The sequence below is a fragment of the Mustelus asterias genome, chromosome 1 (genome assembly GCF_964213995.1).
Source record: "Mustelus asterias chromosome 1, sMusAst1.hap1.1, whole genome shotgun sequence".
Classification (NCBI taxonomy): Eukaryota; Metazoa; Chordata; class Chondrichthyes; order Carcharhiniformes; family Triakidae; genus Mustelus; species Mustelus asterias.
In genome coordinates, this window is record NC_135801.1 from 106,712,855 (window position 1) to 106,737,203 (window position 24,349).

The 24,349-nt window shown below is 43.0% G+C and overlaps 1 protein-coding gene across 3 annotated transcripts in view; it reads left to right on the forward strand.

Moving 5' to 3' along the window:
* LOC144495877 (putative methyltransferase NSUN7) overlaps positions 1-24,349 on the forward strand; it is a 123,815-nt gene that overhangs the window by 42,171 nt on the left and 57,295 nt on the right. For 2 of the 3 annotated variants that reach the window (XM_078216580.1, XM_078216561.1), the window contains exons 5-10: positions 7,429-7,562; positions 11,153-11,305; positions 13,202-13,385; positions 13,536-13,746; positions 15,261-15,404; positions 15,892-15,993. In XM_078216580.1, coding sequence (XP_078072706.1) covers positions 7,429-7,562; positions 11,153-11,305; positions 13,202-13,385; positions 13,536-13,746; positions 15,261-15,404; positions 15,892-15,993 — 928 coding nt within the window. The remainder of the gene's footprint in view (positions 1-7,428; positions 7,563-11,152; positions 11,306-13,201; positions 13,386-13,535; positions 13,747-15,260; positions 15,405-15,891; positions 15,994-24,349) is intronic. The other variant, XM_078216570.1, reaches the window with a different exon arrangement.

Consider the following 24,349-nt stretch of genomic DNA (forward strand, 5'->3'; position numbering starts at 1 on the left):
ACATGTCGCCGCAGAAGGACGGGTCCTGGGTACGTCAACCAGGCTGGTAAGGAGATCCCCGAGGACGACTTCCGAGGGAATGAGAACATCCTCTCGTGGGGAGTAGCATTGGTTGCCGTACACAGGAGGGAGCGGATGGAATGAAGCGCATTTGGAAGGACCTCCTGCCAACGGGAGACTGGAAGGCCCCTGGATTTCAGCGCCAGTAGGACAGCCTTCCAGACTGTAGCATTCTCCCTCTCCACCTGTCCGTTACCCCTAGGGTTGTAGCTCGTGGTTCTACTAGAGGCAATCCCGTATGAGAGCAGGAATTGCCTCAAGTCGTTACTCATGAATGACGAGCCCCTGTCGCTATGTATGTAGCAGGGGTACCCGAACAGGGTAAAAAGATCACTGAATGCCTTAATCACTGTGGCAGTCGACGTGTCCGCACAGGGGACAACAAACGGGAACCGGGAGTACTCATCTATTATATTGAGAAAATAGACATTCCGGTCCGTTGAGGGAAGGGGGCCCTTAAAATCCACACTCAGCCTCTCGAAGGGGCGAGTGGCCGTGACCAATTGTGCCCGGTCCGGTCGATAAAAGTGCGGTTTGCATTCCGCGCAAATCCGACAGCTTCTTGTCACTGACCTGACATCCTCCACCGAGTAGGGCAGGTTGCGGGCTTTTACGAAGTGGTAGAGTCGGGTGACTCCAGGATGGCACAGGTCATTGTGGAGGGCCTTCAAGCGGTCCTCCTGCATGATGGCGCATGTTCCGCGCGAGAGGGCATCCGAGGGCTCATTGAGCTTCCCTGGACGATACATAATATCGTAATTATAGGTGGAGAGCTCAATTCTCCACCGCAAGATCTTATCGTTCTTGATCTTGCCCCTCTGCGTGTTACTGAACATAAACGCCACGGATCGTTGATCCGTGATCAGGGTGAACCGCTTCCCCGCCAGGTAATGGCGCCAGTGTCTGACGGCCTCCACAATGGCCTGAGCCTCTTTCTCCACCGCTGAGTGCCGAATTTCGGGGCCTTGAAGGGTGCGGGAAAAAAACGCGACGGGCCTGCCTGCCTGGTTTAGTGTGGCGGCTAGGGCGAAATCAGATGCATCACTTTCCACCTGGAAAGGGATGGATTCATCCACCGCGTGCATCGTGGCTTTCGCAATGTCGCTTTTCAAAGCCTTGAAGGCCAATTGGGCCTCCGGCGTGAGTGGGAAGGTCGTGGACTTGATGAGCAGTCGAGCTTTGTCCGCGTAGTTGGGGACCCACTGCGCATAATACGAAAAGAAGCCGAGGCATCTCCTCAGTGCTTTTGTGCTAGCGGGCAAGGGAAGTTCAGTAAGGGGGCGCATACGGTCTGGATCAGGGCCGATGACCCCGTTTTCCACCACGTATCCAAGGATAGCTAACCTGCGCGTACGGAATACGCACTTCTCCCTGTTATAGGTCAGATTCAGGCGAGATGCAGTGCGCAGAAAGTGTTGGAGATTCGTGTCATGGTCCTGCTGGTCATGGCCGCAGATGGTGACGTTATCCAGGTACGGGAAGGTAGCCCGCAACCCGTTCTGGTCCACCATTCGGTCCATAGCACGCTGGAAGACCGAGACCCCATTGGTGACACATCTTTACAGTCGCAACCCCTGGCAAGCTGCAAGAGCTCATTGGCGTAGTCCTCCATGGTTTCGCCCGACTGCCGACGTCGTGTAGCGAGGAGGTAACGAGCGTGGATCTCGTTGGGTGGTCTCGTGTATCGTTTCTTCAAGATCTCGATGGCCCTCGGGTAAGTGGTGGCCGCACGAATCGCAAGATAAATCGTGTCGCTTACCCTCGCGTGGAGGACCTGGAGTTTGTCGTCGTCTGTAGTAACAGCTGCAGAGGCTGCCAGGTAGTCTTCGAAACACTTCCACCAGTGGTCGAAGGTGTTAGCGGCACCGACCGCACGTGTGTCCAGCGCCAGACGCTCTGGTTTTAATATTTGTTCCATACTCCCTTTTTACTGTTGAGAGTTTTATGTTTGCTAATAAAATTGATGCGCGACAATCAAGCACGTGGAACAAGGCTTCAGCTATTGAAGGCTTTTATTAGCAAACAATGGAACTAACTAACACGAGTACACCAGTTCAGACTGGAGGGGTCCCGCCGGAGCAGAGGGTCTTATACCTCTCCCCAGGAGGCGGGGCCCGACCGGGATGTGCCATAACAACATCTATCACAGGTAAACACCCTAACCCAACAACATTATACAACCCCCACAGTGGCAACCCCCTAACCCAACAGTAACATAGGAATAACCCACAGTGGTAACCAACGATGGTTCACCACAGAAAGCTTGCACCAAAATATTACCAAAACAATCTGACAAGTTTCACTAAAGGAATCTGCTACCAGCACCTAACTGCTCTGTTGTACATGTATTGCTAGTATTATACTATGTGGTCCCTCAGGCAACTAGATATGAGCAGTAAATCTGGCCCTGTCAGTGTCAGACACAAAATGAACTTAAAAATACCCCTTATCCCTGGTACCATCCTGATAAATCTGAGTTGCCCTTTCTCTGAGACCATTATGTCCCTCTTATTGTCAAGAGTTGCAAATGATAGGGCTGAATTTTACTTTCCCTGCTGGCTGGTTTGCAGGTAGTAGATCCATGAAATTCCCAGGTGGCCTTCTCATTACCTTCTCACCTGTCCATAATTTTACATGGTACAGGCGAGGCTTAGAGAAGTCCACCTTGTGTATTGGCCACTTGAGTGGTGTTTCCTGCGGGCCCCAATTTTTAAGTGGATGGGAGGAGTTCAGGGGCAGGTGGGAGTCAGGCAAGCCACCTTGTTTCGGCCTTGGGTAAGAAGAGGGGTCACCTCCCTCGAGCCCCCTTTACACATTGGTGCCCTCACCCACAAGGTCTGCCACCTTCAGGTGCTCCCTGTCCTCTGGGCACTGGGTACTGCCAAGGGCCGGGGCCTGAAGGGGAGGCAGCACGTGGGGAGCTGCACACTCTGCAATTGGGGGTCACAGGGGTGGCAGGGGTTGAACGGGAGTGGCAATTGGCTGGGGAGGGTGCGATCAGTGGAGGGGGGGAGGGGTGCAATCGGATGGGCAGTTGGGGAGGCAATATCCAGGGTAGTGGTGCATTGGGAAAGCAGGCGCATGAGCATTGGTGCCCTCCACCAGTCAGCAGCCAACTTCCGGTGTGAATAGACTCTGTCCACTTCCCCTGCTGGCGAGAATCACACTTTGCCTCATTTCTTTCTCCAAGTGGCATAAGATGGCATCTGACAGCTCACCCAAAAAATGGGTGCGATTCTCTCCCGATTTCATGCTTATTCGACACTTAGAATCTTTTTAGTAAGATCGCCCCCAATGTCTTTTTATGGTATTATACTTAGTTTTATAATGTTCTTGTGAAGCACCTTGGCATGGTTTATTTTGTTAAATGCACAATATAAATGCAAGTTGACACTGAGGTTATAATTCACCTTTCTACCTTTCAGCAATCCTACTAGTTCCTACTAGATTTTCAAAAATTATTTAATGGGATCTAAGTATCATTGCCAAGGCCAGTTTTTATTGCCCATTCCTAATTGCCCATAAGGAGGTGGTGGGAACCGCTGCAGTCATCTGGTGTATGATTTATCAGCATTGTACTGAAAGTTTTTCCATCAGACATGTCTAGATATTCTATTGTCCATCTATTTTGATCCACACAAAAAAGGCTTTGTGGAGAGAAATCCGAACAAGTTTGGACATGTTTGTTGTAGGTGCAGCAGAATATTAGAGTTAAATAAGCAGAACAGTTACAGATTCTTTCATACATTGGTTAATGTCACCATGAGCACCTGTTGAAAGGAACTATCAGAATTGTGATGCTTGTTTTTGAAGTCTATCGTGTTTATTAATGATTTACTGAAATAAAATTCATGTAGGTATATTGCTGGATAAGTTTGTGCCCTTTACTATTTGCAATTAACCTGATGATGCATGTATCTAAAGTTTTACTGAGTAGCCGGTGTGTAATGTTAATACATGTACTGACCTGGTAAAAATAAAATCTGTTTGATTATTTTCATGAGATATGGGTGTCACAGGCCAGGTCAGAATTTGTTAGACATCTCTAATTGCACTTCAACTGGATGGCAGAATTCATCCCTAAAGGCCATTAATGAACCAGATGGATGTCCAACAATCAAAAATGTAACCCTGGCAACTTCCCCACCGATGCCCTGGTACTGACTACCGGGCTTACAAAGTATTCAAATCGGGTTCTTATTACATGGCGGGCACCCCATTATGTCACTGGCAAGGGGTGGGGACAATAGAGCAGGGAAATCCCGCTGGCATAATAGCTGTTTTGAGACACTCTCTTGATTCTCTGCCTCTCCTGCGTACCGGAAATGGAGATGGAAAATCCTCTCTTTAGCACTAATCCACCTAAAAGGTTAAAGGGCATTACTGCTCTATAGTTATCAGTTAGGTCTTTTTCCACTTTTTTATTGTTGTTTCTAAGTTAATAAATACAATAGATCACCTTCTGGAAATTTATTGTATTCAGAGGGCAACTGCTGGTATCAGTCCAAATGGCTTTGCAAAGGACACACATATTAAACTTGAAACACCCAATGATCTAATTTGGCACCATTGGTTAGCACTGCTGCCTCACACCGCCAGGACCTGGGTTCAATTCCAACTTGGGTTACTGTCTGTGCGGAGTCTGCACGTTCTCTCCATGTCTATGTGGGTTTCCTCCGGGTGCTCTGGTTTCCTCCCACAGTGTGAAAGACGTGCTGGTGAGGCGCATTGTCCATGCTAAATTCTCCCTCAGTGTACCCAAACAGGTACCGCAGTGTGGCAGCTAGGGGATTTTCATAGTAGCTTCATTGCAGTATTAATGAAGCCTACTTGTGACAAATAAACTTAACTTTACTTTTCTATCTACTTCACCACTTAGTTTAATGCTCAGTGCTGAATCTCAGTATTTTCTTAAAGTGAAACTGGTATTAACTCCACAGATACTATACTAAAAATTGAGAGCACAAAATATGCCATTTTGTCACTTAAATATTCTTTACAGGCACAGGTCAATTTCTGAAACAAAAGAAAACCTGAGCTCATCAACTTGTATTTATATGGCACCTTTAACATAATGAAATGTCTCGAGGTGCTTCACAGAGGAATTACACAACAAAACGTAACACTGAGCCAAATAAGAAAATACTAGAGCGGATGACCAAACAGATGGGTTTTGAGGAGTCCTGTCCATAAAAAGCAGGAGAAATCCAATCTGCTCAATTACAGCCCCATCAGTTTATTCTCAATCATTAGCAAAGTGATGGAAGTAATCATCTACAGTGCTATCAAGTGGCAATTATTCTGCAACTCGCTCATTGTTGTTCAGTTTGGGTTCCACTGGATCCTTTCAGCCCAAAATCACAATACAGCCTTGGTCCAAACATGGGCAAAAGAGCTGAATTCCAGGAATGAAACACAGAAACATAGAAAGGAGGAGGCCATGTGGACCTTCGAGGCTGTTCTGCCATTCATTATGATCAAGGCTGACCATTCATCTCACTAGCCTGATCCCACCTTGTCCCCATATCCTTTCATCCCCTTTGCCCCAAGAGGTGGGAGTGGCTGTCTTTGACATCAAATGAGGCATCTAGAGGCCTTAGCAATGGGAACCAGAGGGAAATCCCTCTCTGAGCCTTATCTAGCACAAAAATAATTGTGGCTGTTGGAGGCCAGTCATCTCGACCCCAGAATATTATTGCAGGGTCGGCCCAACCATCTTCAACTGCTTCACCATTGGTTTTCCTTCCAGCACAAAGTCAGATGTCACTGATGTCCTTGCAGATATTTGTCAGGTAATTGACGTGTCTGGCGAAAGTCATCAGAGATCTATCCTATTCATTTTTGGTCTGTCAACTGGGAAATCCTCAATATGTCTCTAACAGAGCCCTAGAAGGATCTGGAGGCAAAATAATTTGAGGGTGATGGTCGGTTTGGTACCACGTAAACCTAGGTTAAGTCCGCGGGGGTGGAAGACCATGGAAAACTGCAACCATTTGATGGAATTACCTGAATTTTCTGAAGGATTGTTTTTCCAACATGTGACGGAAACTCAAACACTGTCTGTACACTTTGTGTCCTGAGTAGTTTCTATGTTAGCTTCACCATCTGTTGTATAGTAGTGGACTCGCCAACATTAAGGGCATTTAAATGGTCATTGGATAAACATATGGATGATATTAGAATAGTGTAGGTTAGATGGGCTTTAGATTGGTTTCATAGGTCGGCGCAACATTGAGGGCCGAAGGGCCTGTACTGCGCTGTAATGTTCTATGTTCTATCTGTTGTTTCCCACTTTCAACAGCAGACTGCTGTTTCTTGCGAACCATATTGCTTCTTATCTGAGTTCCAATGTAAGGCAGCTGAGATGTCATGCACCCTCCTCATTTCAGTCTTAAATGGCCTGCCGTCTATCTGAGATTGTGTTCCCTGGTTCTAGAATCACCAGCCAGAAGGAACATCCTATCTACCTCGACCCTGTCATGCCTTGTAAGAATATTGGAAGTTTCAACGAAATCATCTCTCATTCTTCAAAAATCTAGAGAATACAGGCCCAGTTTCCTCAGTCTCTCCTTATAAGACATGCCAGCCTTCCCAGGGATTAGTCTGGTGAACCTCTATTGCACTCTCTCAAAGGATAAGTACATCCTTCCTTAGATAGGGGACCCTGAAACTGTACACAAACCTAGTCTGGTCCAAATGTGACTCCAGGCCCATAGTACTGTACATAGGGAACACAGGACTTAGGAGCAGGTGTGGATCATTTGGTCTTCCATTCGATAAGATCATGATTGATCTGGTTGTGGTCTCAGCTCCTTTCTTGTCTGCCACCGCCCCATAAATCTTGACTTCCTTGTCTATCAGAAATCTGGCTAATTCTCCCTTGAATAAATTCAATGACCCAGTCTCCATTGCTCTCTGGGAAGAGAATTTCCTCTGAGAGAAACAATTTCTTCTCATCTTCCTCTTATTAAACTGTGTCCCCAGCTCTCGTCTCCCCATGAGTGGAAACATCCCCCAAGATCTATCCTAATGTGGTTGACTTTTAACTGCCCTCTGAAATGGCCGAGTAAATCATTCCATTCAAGGAATTAGTGATAGACAACAAATGCTGGCCTTGCCAGCGACACTCAAAACCCACGAAAGAGGGTAAACTGGGAAACATGTTAACTGAAGCTGCTGGTTCCCAATGAACTTTCTAGAAAGGGATACAGAGAATCATTCAGTTGTCTCAAAAATGGCAATTAAAAAATATATAATCCTATTCATGCTGAACCTCATAAACTGGAAAACATTTTACTTCTTAAACTAGCTTTCTGCTTATCCTGATATGTTATCATGTTTTACATTTATTTTCTTATTTCCTTCCAGTCCATTGATTCAACAAGTCTGGTGGTTATTATGTTGTATGATTACCAAGATCGTAAATTCCAACCACGAAGCATCTCCGAAGCAGAGCAAGATGTAATACCAGAAGTTAGAGAAGTAGAAAAGAGCCTTTCAAAGTATGTACAGTGAAACTAGCTAAAACATCTAACATAATTGATAATCATGTTTTAAAAATTATATTTCCATTTGTAATAGGAGAATGTAGCTATTTGGGTAAGGAGTACTGATGGTTGAAATCCCCAGTCTTTTTTATTGTTGTATAAATGAAGTCTTTTTAAATAATATTTATTGGAGGACTACATAAACTGTACTGAAACTATAAGTTCCCTTCAGTGATATGCATGCACTGTGGTGACATAGTTAAATAAAGTTGAGGCTAATGGAATCTGTCTGGATATTCTTTTAATCCCATTAAATTTTGACTAGACTTCTATCTATGTGTTGCAATGCTGTGAAATTTGTGCCCCAAGAAAATATTCAGCTTGATAGGTCATTGTTTTGATGTTTACTCAGAGTTATGGGCAGTGTACTGAGATATGTTCTAGACTAGAGCCTTTGTTAAACACAAAATATACAATGGTAATCCACAGGTGAGAATTTACCATCCACATGGTTACATTCTCCATTTAAAATATTCATTCAGTTATTTTTCATATAATAAAATAATTATCTTGCTTGTTGCACTGATAATGTCTTTAAGGGATTTGGGATCAAGCTAAAATGTGGAAAAATGTAATAAAATACATCATTCACTTTTCATATTGATCAAAAAATATTGGTTTGTTGAAGACAAGAATATTCATCTCTTGATTTCAGCTACATTTTTATGAAAAGTATTATTTGAATTTCATGTCAATTACAATGCAACCTCTTTGAGGTTAAAGATACAAGAAACAGTGGTATGATTACATTAATACTGCTCTTAATTTGAATGACTTTAAACTGGCCAGAAAGGAGATATCTTTCATTTTTTACGCAATAAATGTTCAATTCCAAAGTAGCGATGTTGCTCTGTGCCTTCAATTATGAGTTTTAAATTCTGGTTAATATTTTTTTACTTAACTGACAAAATTGCATCTTAACGAGAAAAAGGTTGATTCATTTATACAAAGTATTACACCTTATTTTGAATGTTACCTCAATCTGTTAGTTGAGAGTGCATTAATATGTTGACAATTCTATATATCTAGAAATGAGCTCAATTATTCTTGCTGAATAGTTTTATTAGACATCATTTTCCAGGGTAATTAGAATGGGAATGTATGAATACTTAACCCTCAGCTCATTGTATGTAGTTTTTCCTATGATTCAAAGAGATTGCTAACATTGCCGAATGCTTTGATTGGATAATCATCCCATTGTTACAAGTTTAGGGTCCTGCCGTGGATATTCTCTGGGGTACAAAAGTACTGGTGATTCTTATAACTAACCTGAACGTTTCACCTTAGCAAGTGTGACAGTGCTGCCTAATATCTACCCTAATATATAGAACAACATAAGCTAGGGGCCTAACAATCCTATCCTTTGCGATTTGAACTGAATATTTGTGCTTTTCCCATATCTGTTCATTCAATCTCTTTGGAGACAGAACAAGAAGACATCTAAGATTAGGCCAGATATGAATTTTGGCTTTTTTATTTCATACTGCAGGAACAAGTTATAATTGGATTCAGTTAAATCCAGCAGACTGCTTGTCTTCATATAATCATACAAAATAATGATAACTATCTGCTTCACCACACCAGTGAATCAGTCCTAGATAACTTAAACCATCCCCTTCATTTCAGTGTTTTCCTGACCAACTGAACTATATGTTTTACTGATTTTCGACATACAAACGTATGAAATAGGAGCAGAAGGAGACCATTCGGCCCCTTGAGCCGGCGATGCCATTCAACAAGAAGTGATTCTTGATCCTCGAGAGAGAGAGAGAATGGGGAGCTTGATGAATTCACCCTTTCAGTTTCAGATCTGAGTACCACTTTGGTCACTACCTTCCTGAGCCAGCACGAAGTTGCGGTTTGCTTCCTGTCCCTTTCTCCCAATTAGGCTTGTCCACATGATAACCCAGCTATAATGTCCTCCTCCTCCACCCACCACCTCTCCCATACCCCAATCTTCCTTTCATATCATGGAAAGCTCGCAACTGAATGGGATGTGTTCATTCCCCTTATGATTTTATTTTTTAAATTAATTCACAGGATGTGGGTTCTGCTGGCTAGGCCAGCATTTATTATCGATCCCTAACACCTTCACGACAGACATCAAGCTAACTGGTCTATAGTTTCTATCTCCCGTCCTTCTTGAACAGAGGGGTTATATTTGCTATTTTCCAATCTGATGAAACATTTCCCGAGTCTCGGGAACTTTGGAAAATTAACACCTATGCATCTACTACTTCATTGGCCACATCTTTTAAGACCCTAGGATGAAGTCCATATGGACCCTGAGACTTGTCAGTCCTGCTTCCTTAGTTATTGTAATTTCACCAAGTTCCTCTCTTCCTTCCACTTCATGATTTACAGCAATTACTAGAATGTTTTTTGTATCCTCTATAGTGAAGACAGAAGCAAAGTATTTGTTAAATTCATCAAGCTCTCCATTCTCTCTCTAGAGTTTGAAGAATCACTTCTTGTTGAATGGCTCAAGGGGTCGAATGGTCTCCTTCTGCTCCTTTTCATATGTTTGTATGTCGAAAATCAGTATATCCTTTCCAAGATGTGATGCCCAGAACTGTACTCAGTACTCCAGATGTGATCTCGCCAGGACTACGTATAGCTGTAGCAAGACTTCCTCTCCTTTATATTGTAGGTTTCTGGTTAATTAGGCTAACATTCCATGAGCCTCCTTGATTCTTTTTATATTTGATTACTACACTTTAGTGATTGAACCTGTAAAGCTCTGACCTCCACTGTTCCTAGCTTTTCACCATTTAACTAATGCTCATCTATTATTTTTTGATGAAATAGATAATCCATCTGCCCACTCGCTTAGTCTAAAAATTTCTGATAGTGAGACAACTGCCCTAAAATATTTCATCAACATGCCTGACTTCAACACTATTTCTCCAAACACTGCAACTTTTCCTTTTAAACTTATGAAACTTACTTTGCTTTAAAAAAAAATAATTAATCTCTTCCAAATCCTTTCTCTGGGAAAAATGATCAAAAATCCCAGAATCTGACTTCCGTTTCCAACTTGCAGCTTGCAAGAATTTTCATCTTAAAACTTGGATTTAAATAGTGCCTTCAGCATTTAAAAGATGTCGCAAATGATGGATGGTGAGCCAGGAATGGTGGGGTTAGCTTGGATAAAGTGCTGAGATTTGAACTGATTATTAAAAGAAAGAGGGAGGGGAAAAAAAGAAATGATGAACCTGAGTGTTTTAAGGAGAGAATTTCAAAGAGTAGGACTCAGGTAGAGGAAGAAAGCTGTGTCACCAATGGTATGTGAGGATGGGAAATACATCAAAGGCCGGAGTTAATTAAATGGAGTAAGGGTGAAAATACATATTGCAGAGGTAGGCTGGGATGAGAATGTGGAGGAATTTGAGGACAAGGATTTTTAATTTAATGTAGGATGCGGGTGATTAGCTCTGCTAATGTGCACTTGGAGGTGCTTCATGCTCACTCTTTTGAGAGGAACCCCCATATCATTTCGTGGAGTCTATTTGAAAACTAACCTGATGTATGCCCTTTCTTTATAGTTTTAAAACGAAACTTGCAGCTGCACTTGCTCGATGTCGGATTAAAAATGATGCAATCTCCATCGATTTAATTCTTCCGGAATCTGTAAGAAATCAAGAACGACGAGCTTCTTCTTTGCCACTCTATGCCTGGGTAAATGTATTAAAGACCAGGTAATCAATGCAGATATTCCCCTCTTAACATATTATATTGCATAGTATAGGTAGACTATGTTTAACTAACAGGGTATTAAAAAGACAATGATTCAGGCCTGCTCACAGTCCTATCCATCAAAAAGTACACAGAATCAAGAAGAGCTATTAGCTGATGACCTTTAGAGGACTAGTGAATAGAAAAAGTATCAGTATCTTTTGTGGCATCTTAATGTTTATTTGGTAGATATATAGGGAGGGATTCTACGGCCTCGCTCGCCCCGAAACCGTAAAATCCCACCCGAGGTCAACGGACCTTTCCATGATCTGCCCCTCGCCCGCTTCGATTCCCATGTGGGCAGGTGGTAAAATTCCAGCCATAATCACAGTTATTGCAAAATAGCAGAGACCTGTATATTTTGATGGTCAAATTAGTATCTTTGTTGCTCTAGGACTGCTTTAAAAACAGGATTTCTTGTTTTTTTTTCACCAAAGGCTTTAACAGAATTCAAACATCTCACTTTGGAAAAACTTAAATAAAGTTGTCCATGTGTAAAAGCAGACCTAGAAATATAATACAAATTTTGTCAAGAATCTGGCCTTCTGATTTGTTTATAGTCATAAAATATGAACATTTAATTGGGAACTGTTTTTCTCCTGAATTGAAGCAATGGCTTTATATCTGATAGGGTCAATATTATTCGAGGAGTAAACACTCCATTTCCATAAAATCTGCCTGTTATAATTTCAGTGTCTATCTGTTCCATGACAATCCTTGTTCAGGATCCAAGTTTTTTTTAGCAACATTACAACTGTTTTTTCCTTGCCTCTAAGTTTGTGCGCTGACGTGACCATTGGAGATAGACTTTGTCGAAACTCTGGAGAGTCTAGACTAATATCATCTTCTTCTATAGAATCAGCATCGATGTATTCATTTAATTCACTTAACAGCTTTCCTAAAACTTGGCCATTCAAAATTAATGGATCTTCATTTTGAGTACAAAGAATAGCTTTTCATATCTGTTGTATCAACTACTACTTCCTGCCATTTTGCCATACTTAACCAATTCCATCTTCTCAAGCAAGGTGCACATTGGCACAGTGGTTAGCACTGCTGCCTCACAATGCCAGGGATCCGGGTTCGATTCCAGCTTTGGATGACTGTCTGTGTGGAGTTTGCACGTTCTTCCCGTGTCTATGTGGATTTCCTCCAGGTGCTCCGGTTTACTCCCAAGCTTCAAAGATGTGCGGGTTAGGTTAATTGGCCATGCTAAATTGCCCCTTACTGTCAGGGTATTTAACACGGTAAATATGAGAGGTTACAGGGTTAGGGCATGGGTGGGATGAATGACCTCCTGTACTGTAATAAAGATAGACTAAAAAAAACTTTTTAAAAAGCCATCCCCTCCCCTCTATACCATCTCCACCCCATGCCTTCTCACCCTTCTCATGTCTTCCATCCCCATTCCTCTCTTGCCATCCCATCAATACCATCCCATCCTCATAGAAACAAGCTCTCCAGCTATGGTAACTGTCATTTATTTCTCCCTTCTTTCAGTTGTTTATTTTCTCCACCAACCCCCCGATCCCACTAATTATTGCTTGTATGTCATGTGTTGTAGTCCTCCAGGCACCCCATGTATCTCTGAACACGCCAACCCCCACCCACCATCAGACACACTCCTTAAACTGACCAATTAAGATAATCTGGACAGACAAACTGAGTACTGTTATTATTATTGATTCGGTACTGATACTGCCCATGGTTATTTTTACCGATGGGTTCCAATTGTATTTAAATGTAGAATCAGGTCCCTCACATCTGGTTACACGACTATCGCACTTTATAAACTATAGATTGGTATAAACTATTGATTGGTTAAAACTACTGATTATCATCCTAATGTGACTGGACAGCCTTGAAGATGTGACCAATTTACTGGAGAGCGAGGGCTTTACAAAAGTGAAATGTCCTCGTGAGCTTGAGGGCCTGTCTTTCTGTGAGGATCGACACTGCCAGGATGTGCTCCTTTTTCCAACTCATCTAACAGCTAAGCTTTATGAAATGGAACTTGTCACCAGTTACAAGATCGTAATCCAGGTAAGTGGAAAAATTGAAGGGACATTAGAATAGAAAGTAATATACAATTCAGTTTGTCCTTGAGAAAGAGACATTTGAAGTAGTTTTTGTCTTGTTTGTCCACATTAAAAAAAGTGATGTTAATTTTCTGTTTCCTTCCTTTCTCTCTAGGATAAAGGTCGAAGCCTTGCACCACACTCAGTGAAGGTTTTAATGAACATGGATGATGATATTGTTGTTACGAATGCAGGTTCACAGTTGACTGTTGCCCATATGTCTACTCTAATTAACCAGAACACATCCAAAGTTTTTGTCTGTGGGGTGAAAGCAGAATCGCAACAACTTGAACTGAAGAACCTGTTTGAAAAGATGGGCTGTAAAAGTGCGTGATTAAATGCTTAACTGTTTATTACCCGTATATTAGGTCGCAGATTAAAGATTATTAGATGTATATACAAAAGCATATGTTTTAGTGGTTGCCACCTTTCAAAAGGCCAATACAGCTGTTACAAGTGTTTGTATAAATGAACAGCAAAAGTGAATTATGTTTGTCTGGTTCTATGAACTCTCAGTTTTCATAACCTTTTCAACTACTGAGTCCACTTGTGGCTGAAGTAAAGGCTTCATTTAAAAGCTGAGGGGGCAATCTTACCAAAACAATGTAAGTGCTGAATGAACGTGAAAACGGGAGAGAATCACGCCCATTTTTTGGGCGAGTTTCCCAGACGCAATTGTATGATGCTTGGAAAAAAAATGAGCCCCAGTCTGATTCTTGCCTGCAGGGGAAGTGGGCGGAGCCTATTTATGCCAGGAAGCTGGCTGCTGAGCTGTAGGAATGAGGATCTCCACCAGCAAGCAGGTAAGGACAAGTGAGCCAAGACAATTGCGTCTGGGACTCACTAAAAATATTTAAATTTCCTGCTGAATATTTAAATCAGTCTCGTGCCCTTCCTGGGCACGAGGTTGGTTTCGGGGGCAGAGCAGGACCAGTTAGATTGCGAGGATCCAGGCACGAGCCCAATTTTCTGCCTCTATCCTGATCTTACTGGCTCACCATTCTGATCGGCCGGCATGACAAGCCTGTTATTTTTCTTTAAAGCTTAGAATACCTAAGCATCTGGCTCTACATTGTTCAGTCTATTAATGTTAGTTAATTTGAGAAATAGTAGAACAACAGTAGTATTCCTAATTTCAGGAGATATGGAAAGACATTATAATGGGAAGCATAACTGTTAACTTTCACTTTTGTTTCTGGTCATGCTTATTTGATGTTGGATTTTATATATTTTTCCAACACAGAAGAAATACTCAGAAAATTGATATAAATTTGCAACATAAATGAAATAATTAAAATTATAATTAAGGGGAAATGCATAGTCTAGTGGGTTAGATGCTGGCCTTTGGCCTCTGTAACCTGGGTTCAAATCCAACTCTCTTTGTTGGCATGAAGACTCTACCAACTATAAAGCTCTTATGTGAAATAATTGGGGAGTATCAGTCCAGCTCTTAGTAGACACAGGACCACAATACAAATCTCACTAATTTGGATATCTTATCCAGTGACCATAAAATGGCTGGCTTGGGTTGGAAAAAAAATCTCGCTATTTTAATCGGATCACCACTAAGGCATGCTGGAGTAATATAAAGAGAGCTTAATTCTGCAAATGGTTGTGCTGTGGCCAGAGAGTCTTGGGTGACTGTAATAGGAAGAGTTCCATTCCCCAGCATGAACAACTCTTACCTTGACAAGCATTAAAATTTAAAAAAGGAAAGAAATTATATGGTTTCAAGGTTAAGTAATAAAATTAATTGTTGCTTGTTGTAAAGAGAAAGTGCACTTTATCCAATCAAGTAAAAAATAGCCTCAGGAAAATGTCTTTTCTAATTGCTTTGCAGACATAAAATTGATACCTCAGAAATTCACTGACATTGAGCCCATAGATCCACGTTTACAGAAGGTTAAAGTTATTCTGCTTGTGCCTCAATGTTCAGCATCAGGAGTCAGCAATCCGGTGGATTTTATCTTAAATGAACATGGAGGTAAATTTAACCTATAAGTTTTCTAAGTTGCTATCACTGAAGTATCATGCATTGGAGGACCAACATTCCTTTCAAAAGACTGGAAGGAAGCAGGCAATTTACAAATTTCAATCATGGCATGGAGGTTTGATTGACATAAAAGAAGCTAGATTAAATACGTTCCTTGGATCATTCTTGTGTGCATACTTCCTGCTGGAAGAACGGTTGAAAAATTCTGGCCTTTACCTTGTTATAACACTGCTGTTTGTGGGGGTTTGCTGTGTGCCTAATTGGCTGCCACGTTTCTTCCAATACAACAGTGACTACACTTCAGAAAGAAATGTACTTCATTGGCTGTAAAGTGCTGAAAGCAATCTGCTGAAATATGTAAATGCGAGTCTGTCTTTCTTTCCATTGCGAGGTCAGGCAATCAGGAGGAAATTTATACATAACTTTATCAAATTTATTTGTAATCATTTTACAGTACATTCTAAATCATTTTTCCTAGACACAACTCTGCTGCAAGAACTTTCTCAGGGAAAAGTATCGGAAGAGAAACTAAAGTCACTGGCCCAGAAACAGGCAGAGGAACTGCTGCATGCCATTAGGTGTAAGTTTAAAATATACAGAAAGTGAAATCAGAGTTAATATGTCTAGGGACAGTATCTGTGTATCACTTAATAAAAACAGATAGTGCTACATGTGCTAGAATTTTACGTATAAATTTCCAAACCAGAAACGCATAAAATTGTACAAGAAGACATTGGGTGCATGTCCCAAAATCATTGCGCCCCTTTACGATCTTTCAGTCGGTGGATGGATGCGTGAGTCAGAATTGCGCCTGCAGACAATCGAGAAGCCAATTTAAATTAATTAACCAGCAATTAACTGGGATTTTACATTGCCCATCTGTTTTTATAGTTGGTGGGCACACCAATTGTTCAGGCAGCCTTTACGTTTAAACTGCAACCTCAATTCAGGTCCTGAAAGATCAGCGCTCAAATAGAATCAACAAATATGTCTGGGGACTGAGGTCTGTGTATGATTGTGCTGCCTAGAAACCCTTGGCATTGTTTTTAACATTCACAGAATTGTTATGACGCAGAAAGAAGCCTTTTGGTTCATCATGTCTGTATCGGCACTTTAAACGAGTAACGTGATTTAGTGCCATTCCCCTGCCTTTTCCCCCTACCCCTGCACATACTATTCAAATAATCATCTCATGCCTTCTTGAATGCCTCACTTGAACCTCCCTCCATCACACTTCCAGGCAGTGCATTCCAGGTCCAAAACACTTGTGTGAAAAAGTTTTTTTTCACCTCACATTTGCTTCTTTTGCAAAACACTTTAAATCTGTGCTCTCGTTCTTGATCCTTTTACAAGCGGGAACAGTTTCTCCCATCTACTCTGTCCAGTCCCTTCATGATTTTGAACATCGCTATCAAATCTTCCCTTCACCTTCTTTTCTCCAAGGAGAACAGTCCCAACCTCTCCAATTTACCCTGGAACCATTTTTGTAAACCTCTTCTGCACTCTCTCCAATGCATTCACATCTTACCTATAGTGTGACACCCAGAACTATACACAATATTCCAGCTGAGGTTTCACTAGTGTCTTGTATAAGTTCAGGATAACCTCCCTGCTCTTATATTCTATACCTCTATTAATAAAGCCTAGAATACTATATGCTTTATTTAATGCTCTCTCTGCCTGTCCTGCCACTTTCAATTATCTATGCACATGTGCACCCAGGTCCCTCTGCTCCCACACCTCTTTAAGAATTTTACTCCCTTTTTTATATTGTCTCCATGTTCTTCTTATCAAAATGCACCACCTAACACTTCTCCTTATTGCCATCTCTGTCACCTATCTGCCCACTCCACTAACTTGCCTGTGTCCCTTTGAAGTTCTACACTGCCCTCTTCCCAGTTTACAATACTTGCAGGTTTTGTTTCATTCGCAAACTTTGAAATTGTCCCCTGCACGCCAAGATCTAGATTATTAATATATATCAAGAAAAGTAGGGAGAGGGCGGGACCCGTGTCCAGAATGGGAGTGGGACACAGTTAGCAGTGTTTAGTTTATATGCACAGTGTGTACTGCGAGCATCACAGATCTGGAATACGAGACAAAGGTCCTCCCAGCAGCAAATTGTCTGGGACACGGGACAACCACATCAAATAAGGAATAGTCCCATAAAATTGGGATTGTTGTTCATCCTGAGCTACGCATCCACTCTAGGTGTAGTCAGCCTTTCCACTCTGGCAATGCTTTTAGTTGCCGAGGCCCTCAACTTTGGAATTTCCTCCCTAAAACCTTCTGACACTCAACCTCTCTTTCTTCCGTTAGGACCTCCTTAAAACCTACCTGTATGACCAAGCTTTGTGCAGATACTTTGAGCCTGTCTTAGAAGACACAAAAGAGATCATAAGTATACTTGAAAATCATGAGGTAAAAGGGAAGGAGGAATTTAAAGCAATCACTAGAGGAAAGGTACTGGGAAAATATTGGACCTAAAGGTTGATAAGTCCTGGGATAGGAGCAGTGCTCCGAAAGCTTGTGATTCCAAAAAACATGTTGGACCTTAACCTGGTGTTGTGAGACTTCTAACTGTTCCCACCCCAGTCCAACGCCGGCATCTCCACATCAAGTCCTGGGATGTGATGGCTTTCATCCTAGATCGCAGAGATTCTAGATGTAGTGATTGCTCCCAAGTTTCCTAGATTTTGGAAAGGTCTCAGCAGATTGGAAAATCACTCGTATAACATTTCAATTAAAGAAAGGAGGGAGACAGAAAACCATAGGGTAGTTAATCAAATGTCTGTCATAGGGAAAATGCTAGAATTCACTATTAATGGAAGTAATAGCAGACATTTAGAAAATCACAGTACAATCAGGCAGGTTTTTGTGAAAGGGAAATTGGTTTTGACTAATTTATTAGAGTTATCTGAGAAAGTAACTAGCAAGGTGTACAAAGGGAAACCTGTAGGTGTACTCTACTTGGATTTCCAAAAGACGCTTCATGGGTGCCCTATGAAAGGTTACAATACAAAATAAGAGCTCGTCAGCATGGATATGGGATTGGTTAGCTAACAGGAAGCAGAGAGTAGGGGTAAATGGGCTATTTTTGGGTTGGCAAGCTGTTACTAGTGGAGTGCCACAGGGATCAGTGCTGGATCCTCAACTATTTACAATCTGTATCATGCCGGGGTACTGGATGTCTCCGAGAGGGTAGGAAGCATATTTAAAAAGGAAGGTAGTCAAACGGATGTGATTATACACATTGGTGAAAATGATGTAGGTAGGAAGAGCAGGGGGGTCATACGAGAGAAATTCAGGGAGTTGGGTGCTAGGCTAAACAGTAAGGCCTCCAGGGTAGCAATCTCTGGACTGCTCCCGGTGTCTAGTGCAAGTGAGGCTCGGAACAGGGAGATTCTACAGTTGAACGCGTGGCTAAAGGACTGGTGCAAGAGGGAGGGTTTTAAATTCATAGATAACTGGGAAATCTTCAAGTCAGGATGGCAACAGTACAGAAAGGATGGGTTACACCTTAACTGGAAGGGAGCAAATATCCTGGCTGGGAGTTTTGCTAGAGTGTTTCGGCAGGATTTAAACTAGTGTGGCAGGGGGGTGGGGAACAAAACAGTAGGTCAGTAAATACTGAGGCTGGGGTTGAGCTGGGGGCCAGGGCAAGGCTAGCTAAGAAGAGGAGCACTCTGGAGGAGGATGACCTGAGTGGGCCTGGAGGTCTGGAGTGCATCTGCTTCAATGCGAGGAGCGTAACGGGTAAAACAGACGAACTTAGGGCCTTAATGCTTATGTGGAATTTGGATGTGGTTGCGGTGACGGAAACTTGGTTAAAAGAAGGACAGGACTGGCAGCTGAATATTCCGGGGTATAAGTGTTTTAGGCGAGACAGAGGAGGGGCTAAAAAAGGTGGGGGAGTAGCGATATTAGTTAAGGAGCATATTACCGTGGTGCAGAGGGTAGACAACTTAGAGGGGTCATGTACTGAGTCGCTGTGGGTGGAACTCAGAAACAGGAAGGGTGCAGTCACTATGCTGGGGGTGTACTACAGACCACCCAACAGCCCACGGGAAGTGGAGGAAAGGATATGTCAGGAGATTCTGGATAGGTGCAGAAAAAATAGGGTTGTTGTAGTGGGGGACTTTAATTTCCCTGGCACAGACTGGAAAGTGCTTAGAGCTGGGGGTCCGGACGGGGAGGAATTTGTAAAATGTGTACTGGAAGGTTCTTTGGAACAGTATGTAGATAGCCCGACTAGAGAGGGGGCTATACTGGACCTAGTTCTGGGAAATGAGCCCGGTCAGGTCGTCAAAGTTTTGGTAGGGGAACATGTGGCAAATAGTGACCACAACTCTGTTAACTTTGGGATAGTAATGGACAAGGATGAGTGCTGTCCTACGGGCAGGGTGCTAAATTGGGGGAAGACTAACTATAGCCGGATTAGGCAGGAATTGGTGTATGTTGATTGGGAGAGGATGTTCGAGGGTAAGTCCGCGTCTGGCATGTGGGAGTCTTTTAAGGAACTATTGATAAGGCTGCAGGATAGGCATGTGCCTGTAAAAAGGAAAGATAGGAAAGGTAGGATTCGAGAGCCGTGGATAACCAGGGAAATTGAGGATCTGATTAAAATGAAAAGGGAGGCGTACGTTAAGTCCAGGCAACTGAAAACAGATGGAGCTCTGGAGGAATACAGAGAGAGTAGGAAAGAACTCAAACGGGGAGTTAGGAGGGCAAAAAGAGGTCACGAGATGTTCTTGGCAGGCAGGATTAAGGAGAATCCTAAGGCATTCTATTCATACGTTAGGAACAAAAGAGTTGTCAGGGAGAAAATCTCAGGGACAAAGGAGGGGAATTATGCTTAGAACCCAAGGGAATAGGGGAGATCCTAAATGAATACTTTGCATCGGTATTCACGAAGGAGAGGGGCGTGTTAACCGGGAGTGTCTCGGAGGGAGGTGTTGACCCGTTAGAGAAAATCTCCATTACAAGAGAGGAAGTGTTAGGTTTTTTAGGGAACATTAAAACTGACAAAGCCCCAGGGCCTGATGGCATCTATCCTCGACTGCTCAGGGAGACGAGAGATGAAATTGCTGGGCCTCTGACGGAAATCTTTGTCGCTTGTTTGGACACGGGTGAGGTCCCTGAGGATTGGAGGATAGCGAATGTGGTCCCGTTGTTTAAGAAGGGTAGCAGGGATAACCCAGGAAATTATAGGCCGGTGAGCTTGACGTCTGTGGTAGGGAAGTTGTTGGAGAGGATTCTTAGAGACAGGATGTATGTGCATTTAGAATGGAACAATCTCATTAGTGACAGAGCATGGTTTTGTAAGAGGGAGGTCGTGCCGTACAAATTTGGTGGAGTTTTTGAGGAAGTGACAAAAACGGTTGATGAAGGAAGGGCCGTGGATGTCGTCTATATGGATTTCAGTAAGGCATTTGACAAAGTCCCACATGGCAGGTTGGTTAAGAAGGTTAAGGCTCATGGGATACAAGGAGAAGTGGCTAGATGGGTGGAGAACTGGCTTGGCCATAGGAGACAGAGGGTATTGGTCGAAGGGTCTTTTTCCGGCTGGAGGTCTGTGACCTGTGGTGTTCCGCAGGGCTCTGTACTGGGACCTCTGCTATTTGTGATATATATAAATGATTTGGAAGAAGGTGTAACTGGTGTAATCAGCAAGTTTGCGGATGACACGAAGATGGCTGGACTTGCGGATAGCGAAGTGCATTGTCGGGCAATACAGCAGGATATAGATAGGCTGGAAAATTGGGCGGAGAGGCGGCAGATGGAGTTTAATCCGGATAAATGCGAAGTGATGCATTTTGGAAGAAATAATGTAGGGAGGAGTTATACAATAAATGGCAGAGTCATCAGGAGTATAGAAACACAGAGGGACCTAGGTGTGCAAGTCCACAAATCCTTGAAGGTGGCAACACAGGTGGAGAAGGTGGTGAAGAAGGCATATGGTATGCTTGCCTTTATAGGACGAGGTATAGAGTATAAAAGCTGGAGTCTGATGATGCAGCTGTATAGAACGCTGGTTAGGCCACATTTGGTGTACTGCGTCTAGTTCTGGTCGCCGCACTACCAGAAGGACGTGGAGGCGTTGGAGAGAGTGCAGAGAAGGTTTACCAGGATGTTGCCTGGTATGGAGGGTCTTAGCTATGAGGAGAGATTGGGTAAACTGGGGTTATTCTCCCTGGAAAGACGGAGAATGAGGGGAGATCTAATAGAGGTGTACAAGATTATGAAGGGGATAGATAGGGTGAACGGTGGGAAGCTTTTTCCCAGATCAGAAGTGACGTTCACGAGGGGTCACGGGCTCAAGGTGAGAGGGGCGAAGTATAACTCAGATATAGAGGGATGTTTTTTACACAGAGGGTGGTGGGGGCCTTGAATGCGCTGCCAAGTAGGGTGGTGGAGGCAGGCACGCTGACATTGTTTAAGACTTACCTGGATAGTCACATGAGCAGCCTGGGAATGGAGGGATACAAACGATTGGTCTAGTTGGACCAAGGAGCGGCACAGGCTTGGAGGGCCGAAGGGCCTGTTTCCTGTGCTGTACTGTTCTTTGTTCTTTGTTCATTGACTTGGATGTCCAAAGATATGCGGGTTAGGTGGATTGGCTATGCCAAATGCCCCTTAGTGTCAGAGGGACTAGCTAGGGTAAATGCATGGGGTTATGGGGATAGGGCCTGGGTGGGATTGTGGTCGGTGCAGTTCCGATGGGCCGAATGGCCTCCTTCTACACTGTAGGATTCTATGAAGGGACTGCATGTATGGTAGCTAAATTTGATGATGGCACAGAAGATAGGTATGAAATTAAGTTGTCAAGCGGATTTTAAAAAATTTACAAAGGGATTTAGAAGTTAACGCAACACGGTGGCACAGTGGTTAGCACTGCTGTCTCACAGCGCCAGGAACCTGGGTTCGATTCCGGCCTAGGGTGACTGCATGAGTTTCCTCCAGTTGCTTCGGTTTCCTCCCAAGATGTGTAGGTTAGGTGGATTAGCCATGGTAAATGTGTGGGGTTACGGGGATAGGAAAGTAGAGTGGGCATAGGCAAGATGCTCTTTTGGCGAGGTGGTGCAGGCTTGATGGGCAATATGGTCTCCGTCTGCACTGTTGGGATTATATGGATTCTGTGGAATTGAGTGGGCACAAAACTGGCAAATGAAGTATAATGTGGAAAAATGTGAACTTTGGCAGGGAGAGTAGAAAAGCATTATGTTATTTAAGTGGAGAGAGACTGCAAAATTTCTACAGTACAGAGGGATCTGGGGTGTACATGAATCACAAAAGATTGGTATGCAGGTGCAGCAAGTGATTAGGGAGGCAAATAGAATACTGGCATTTTTTGCAAGGGGAATCAAGTATAAAAGGCAGAAAAGTACTGCTGCAGCTGTGCAGGGCCTTCGTTAGACCACATCTGGAGTACTCTGTACAATTATAGTCTTCTTACTTAAGAAAAGATATAATTGCATTAAATGCAGTTGAAAGTAGGTTCACTCATCTGATTGCTGGGATGAAAGGGTTATATTATGAGGAATGGTTGGACAGGTTGAACCTGTACCTATTGCAATTTAGAAGAATGTGAGGTGATCTTATTGAAACATGTAGGATCCTGAGGGGAATTGATGGGGTGGATGCTGAGAGGACATTTCCCTTTCTAGGAGAGTCCAGAACTGGAAGCCATCATTTAAGAATAAAATGTTTTCCATTTAAGACTGAGAGGAGGAGAATTTTTTCTCTGAGGGTCATTAGTCTGTGGAATTCTCTTCCTCAAGACCTGTAGAGGCTGGGTCATTGAATATTTTCAAGGCTGAGAAATATAGAGATTTTCTTGGCAAGGGAGTTCAGGGTTATGGGGAATAGGCAGGAAAGTGGATTTCAGACCTGCCATTATCTTATCAAATGGCGAGGCAGGCTCAAGGGGCCAAATAGCTTACCCCTGCTCCTAATTCTTGTGTTCTTATATAAGCTTTGAGTCATCTATCCTAATATTTATTCTTGTGGTTTGGACCAAATTTGCTTTATAATGTGTAAAATGTAAAGTGTCTTGAGACCTTTTATTGTATTAAGGGCACTTATAAATACAAGTTGCTCTTGCTGTGTGCAATCACTGATTGTGTACACATGTGGGAATCCAGTCACTGCTACAGATGAGGCCAGTTAAATAGAGAGGGTCGACTGTTTTGCTGCAAACTAATATAAGCAGCGGCCATCTGTGACCTAGGTGACAGTAGATCCTTGGAAGGAGTTGGAGGTGGAGAAATTCAGAGCTGTGGTAACCTTGATGGCCAATGGCACCGCATGCCATTTGGCTGATTGAGAGGGTCTTCTTCTTGGAGGCTCCCAATGTCAGCAACAAGCTGATGTGAAAACCTAAGCCTCCTGGGGCACTGTTGCTCAATTATGTTAAGGAAATACGCCCTCTGTCCAGATACCCAGTGCTGGGGGTATCATCTCCTTCAAGCTAAAACTCTATGTCCATTCCCTCTATTTTGTGGAACACTGTGGCAGTGAAGAGGCAGTTGCTATTGTAGTGCTGCTTCTCATCAGAGGTTCATGCAGACATTACTCCCATGCTGCAGTGAAGGCTGACAGCAGGGAAGCTAACAAGAAGGTGAGTAAACTTCAAGGTAATTGAAAGAATTCCCAAAAATGTTGGAAATGATCCTGAAAGCAGTGAAATCAGGCTCTCAGAACAAATCCTGTAAGCACAAGCCTTCCACTGAGGCTGGCAACGAGTTTAGCAATATCATTTGTTAAAAGTTTTCTGGCATGTCAATCTCATTGTTCAATGAATTGCTCCTATACTCGCACCTTGTTGACTCTTGACAAGTTTCACATAGTTCTGGAAACCTATGTGCTGGCTATTAAAGCCAGAATGCTGGGTTACTTTTCAGTTAATGGCCTCTTTGAATATTTGATTATTTACC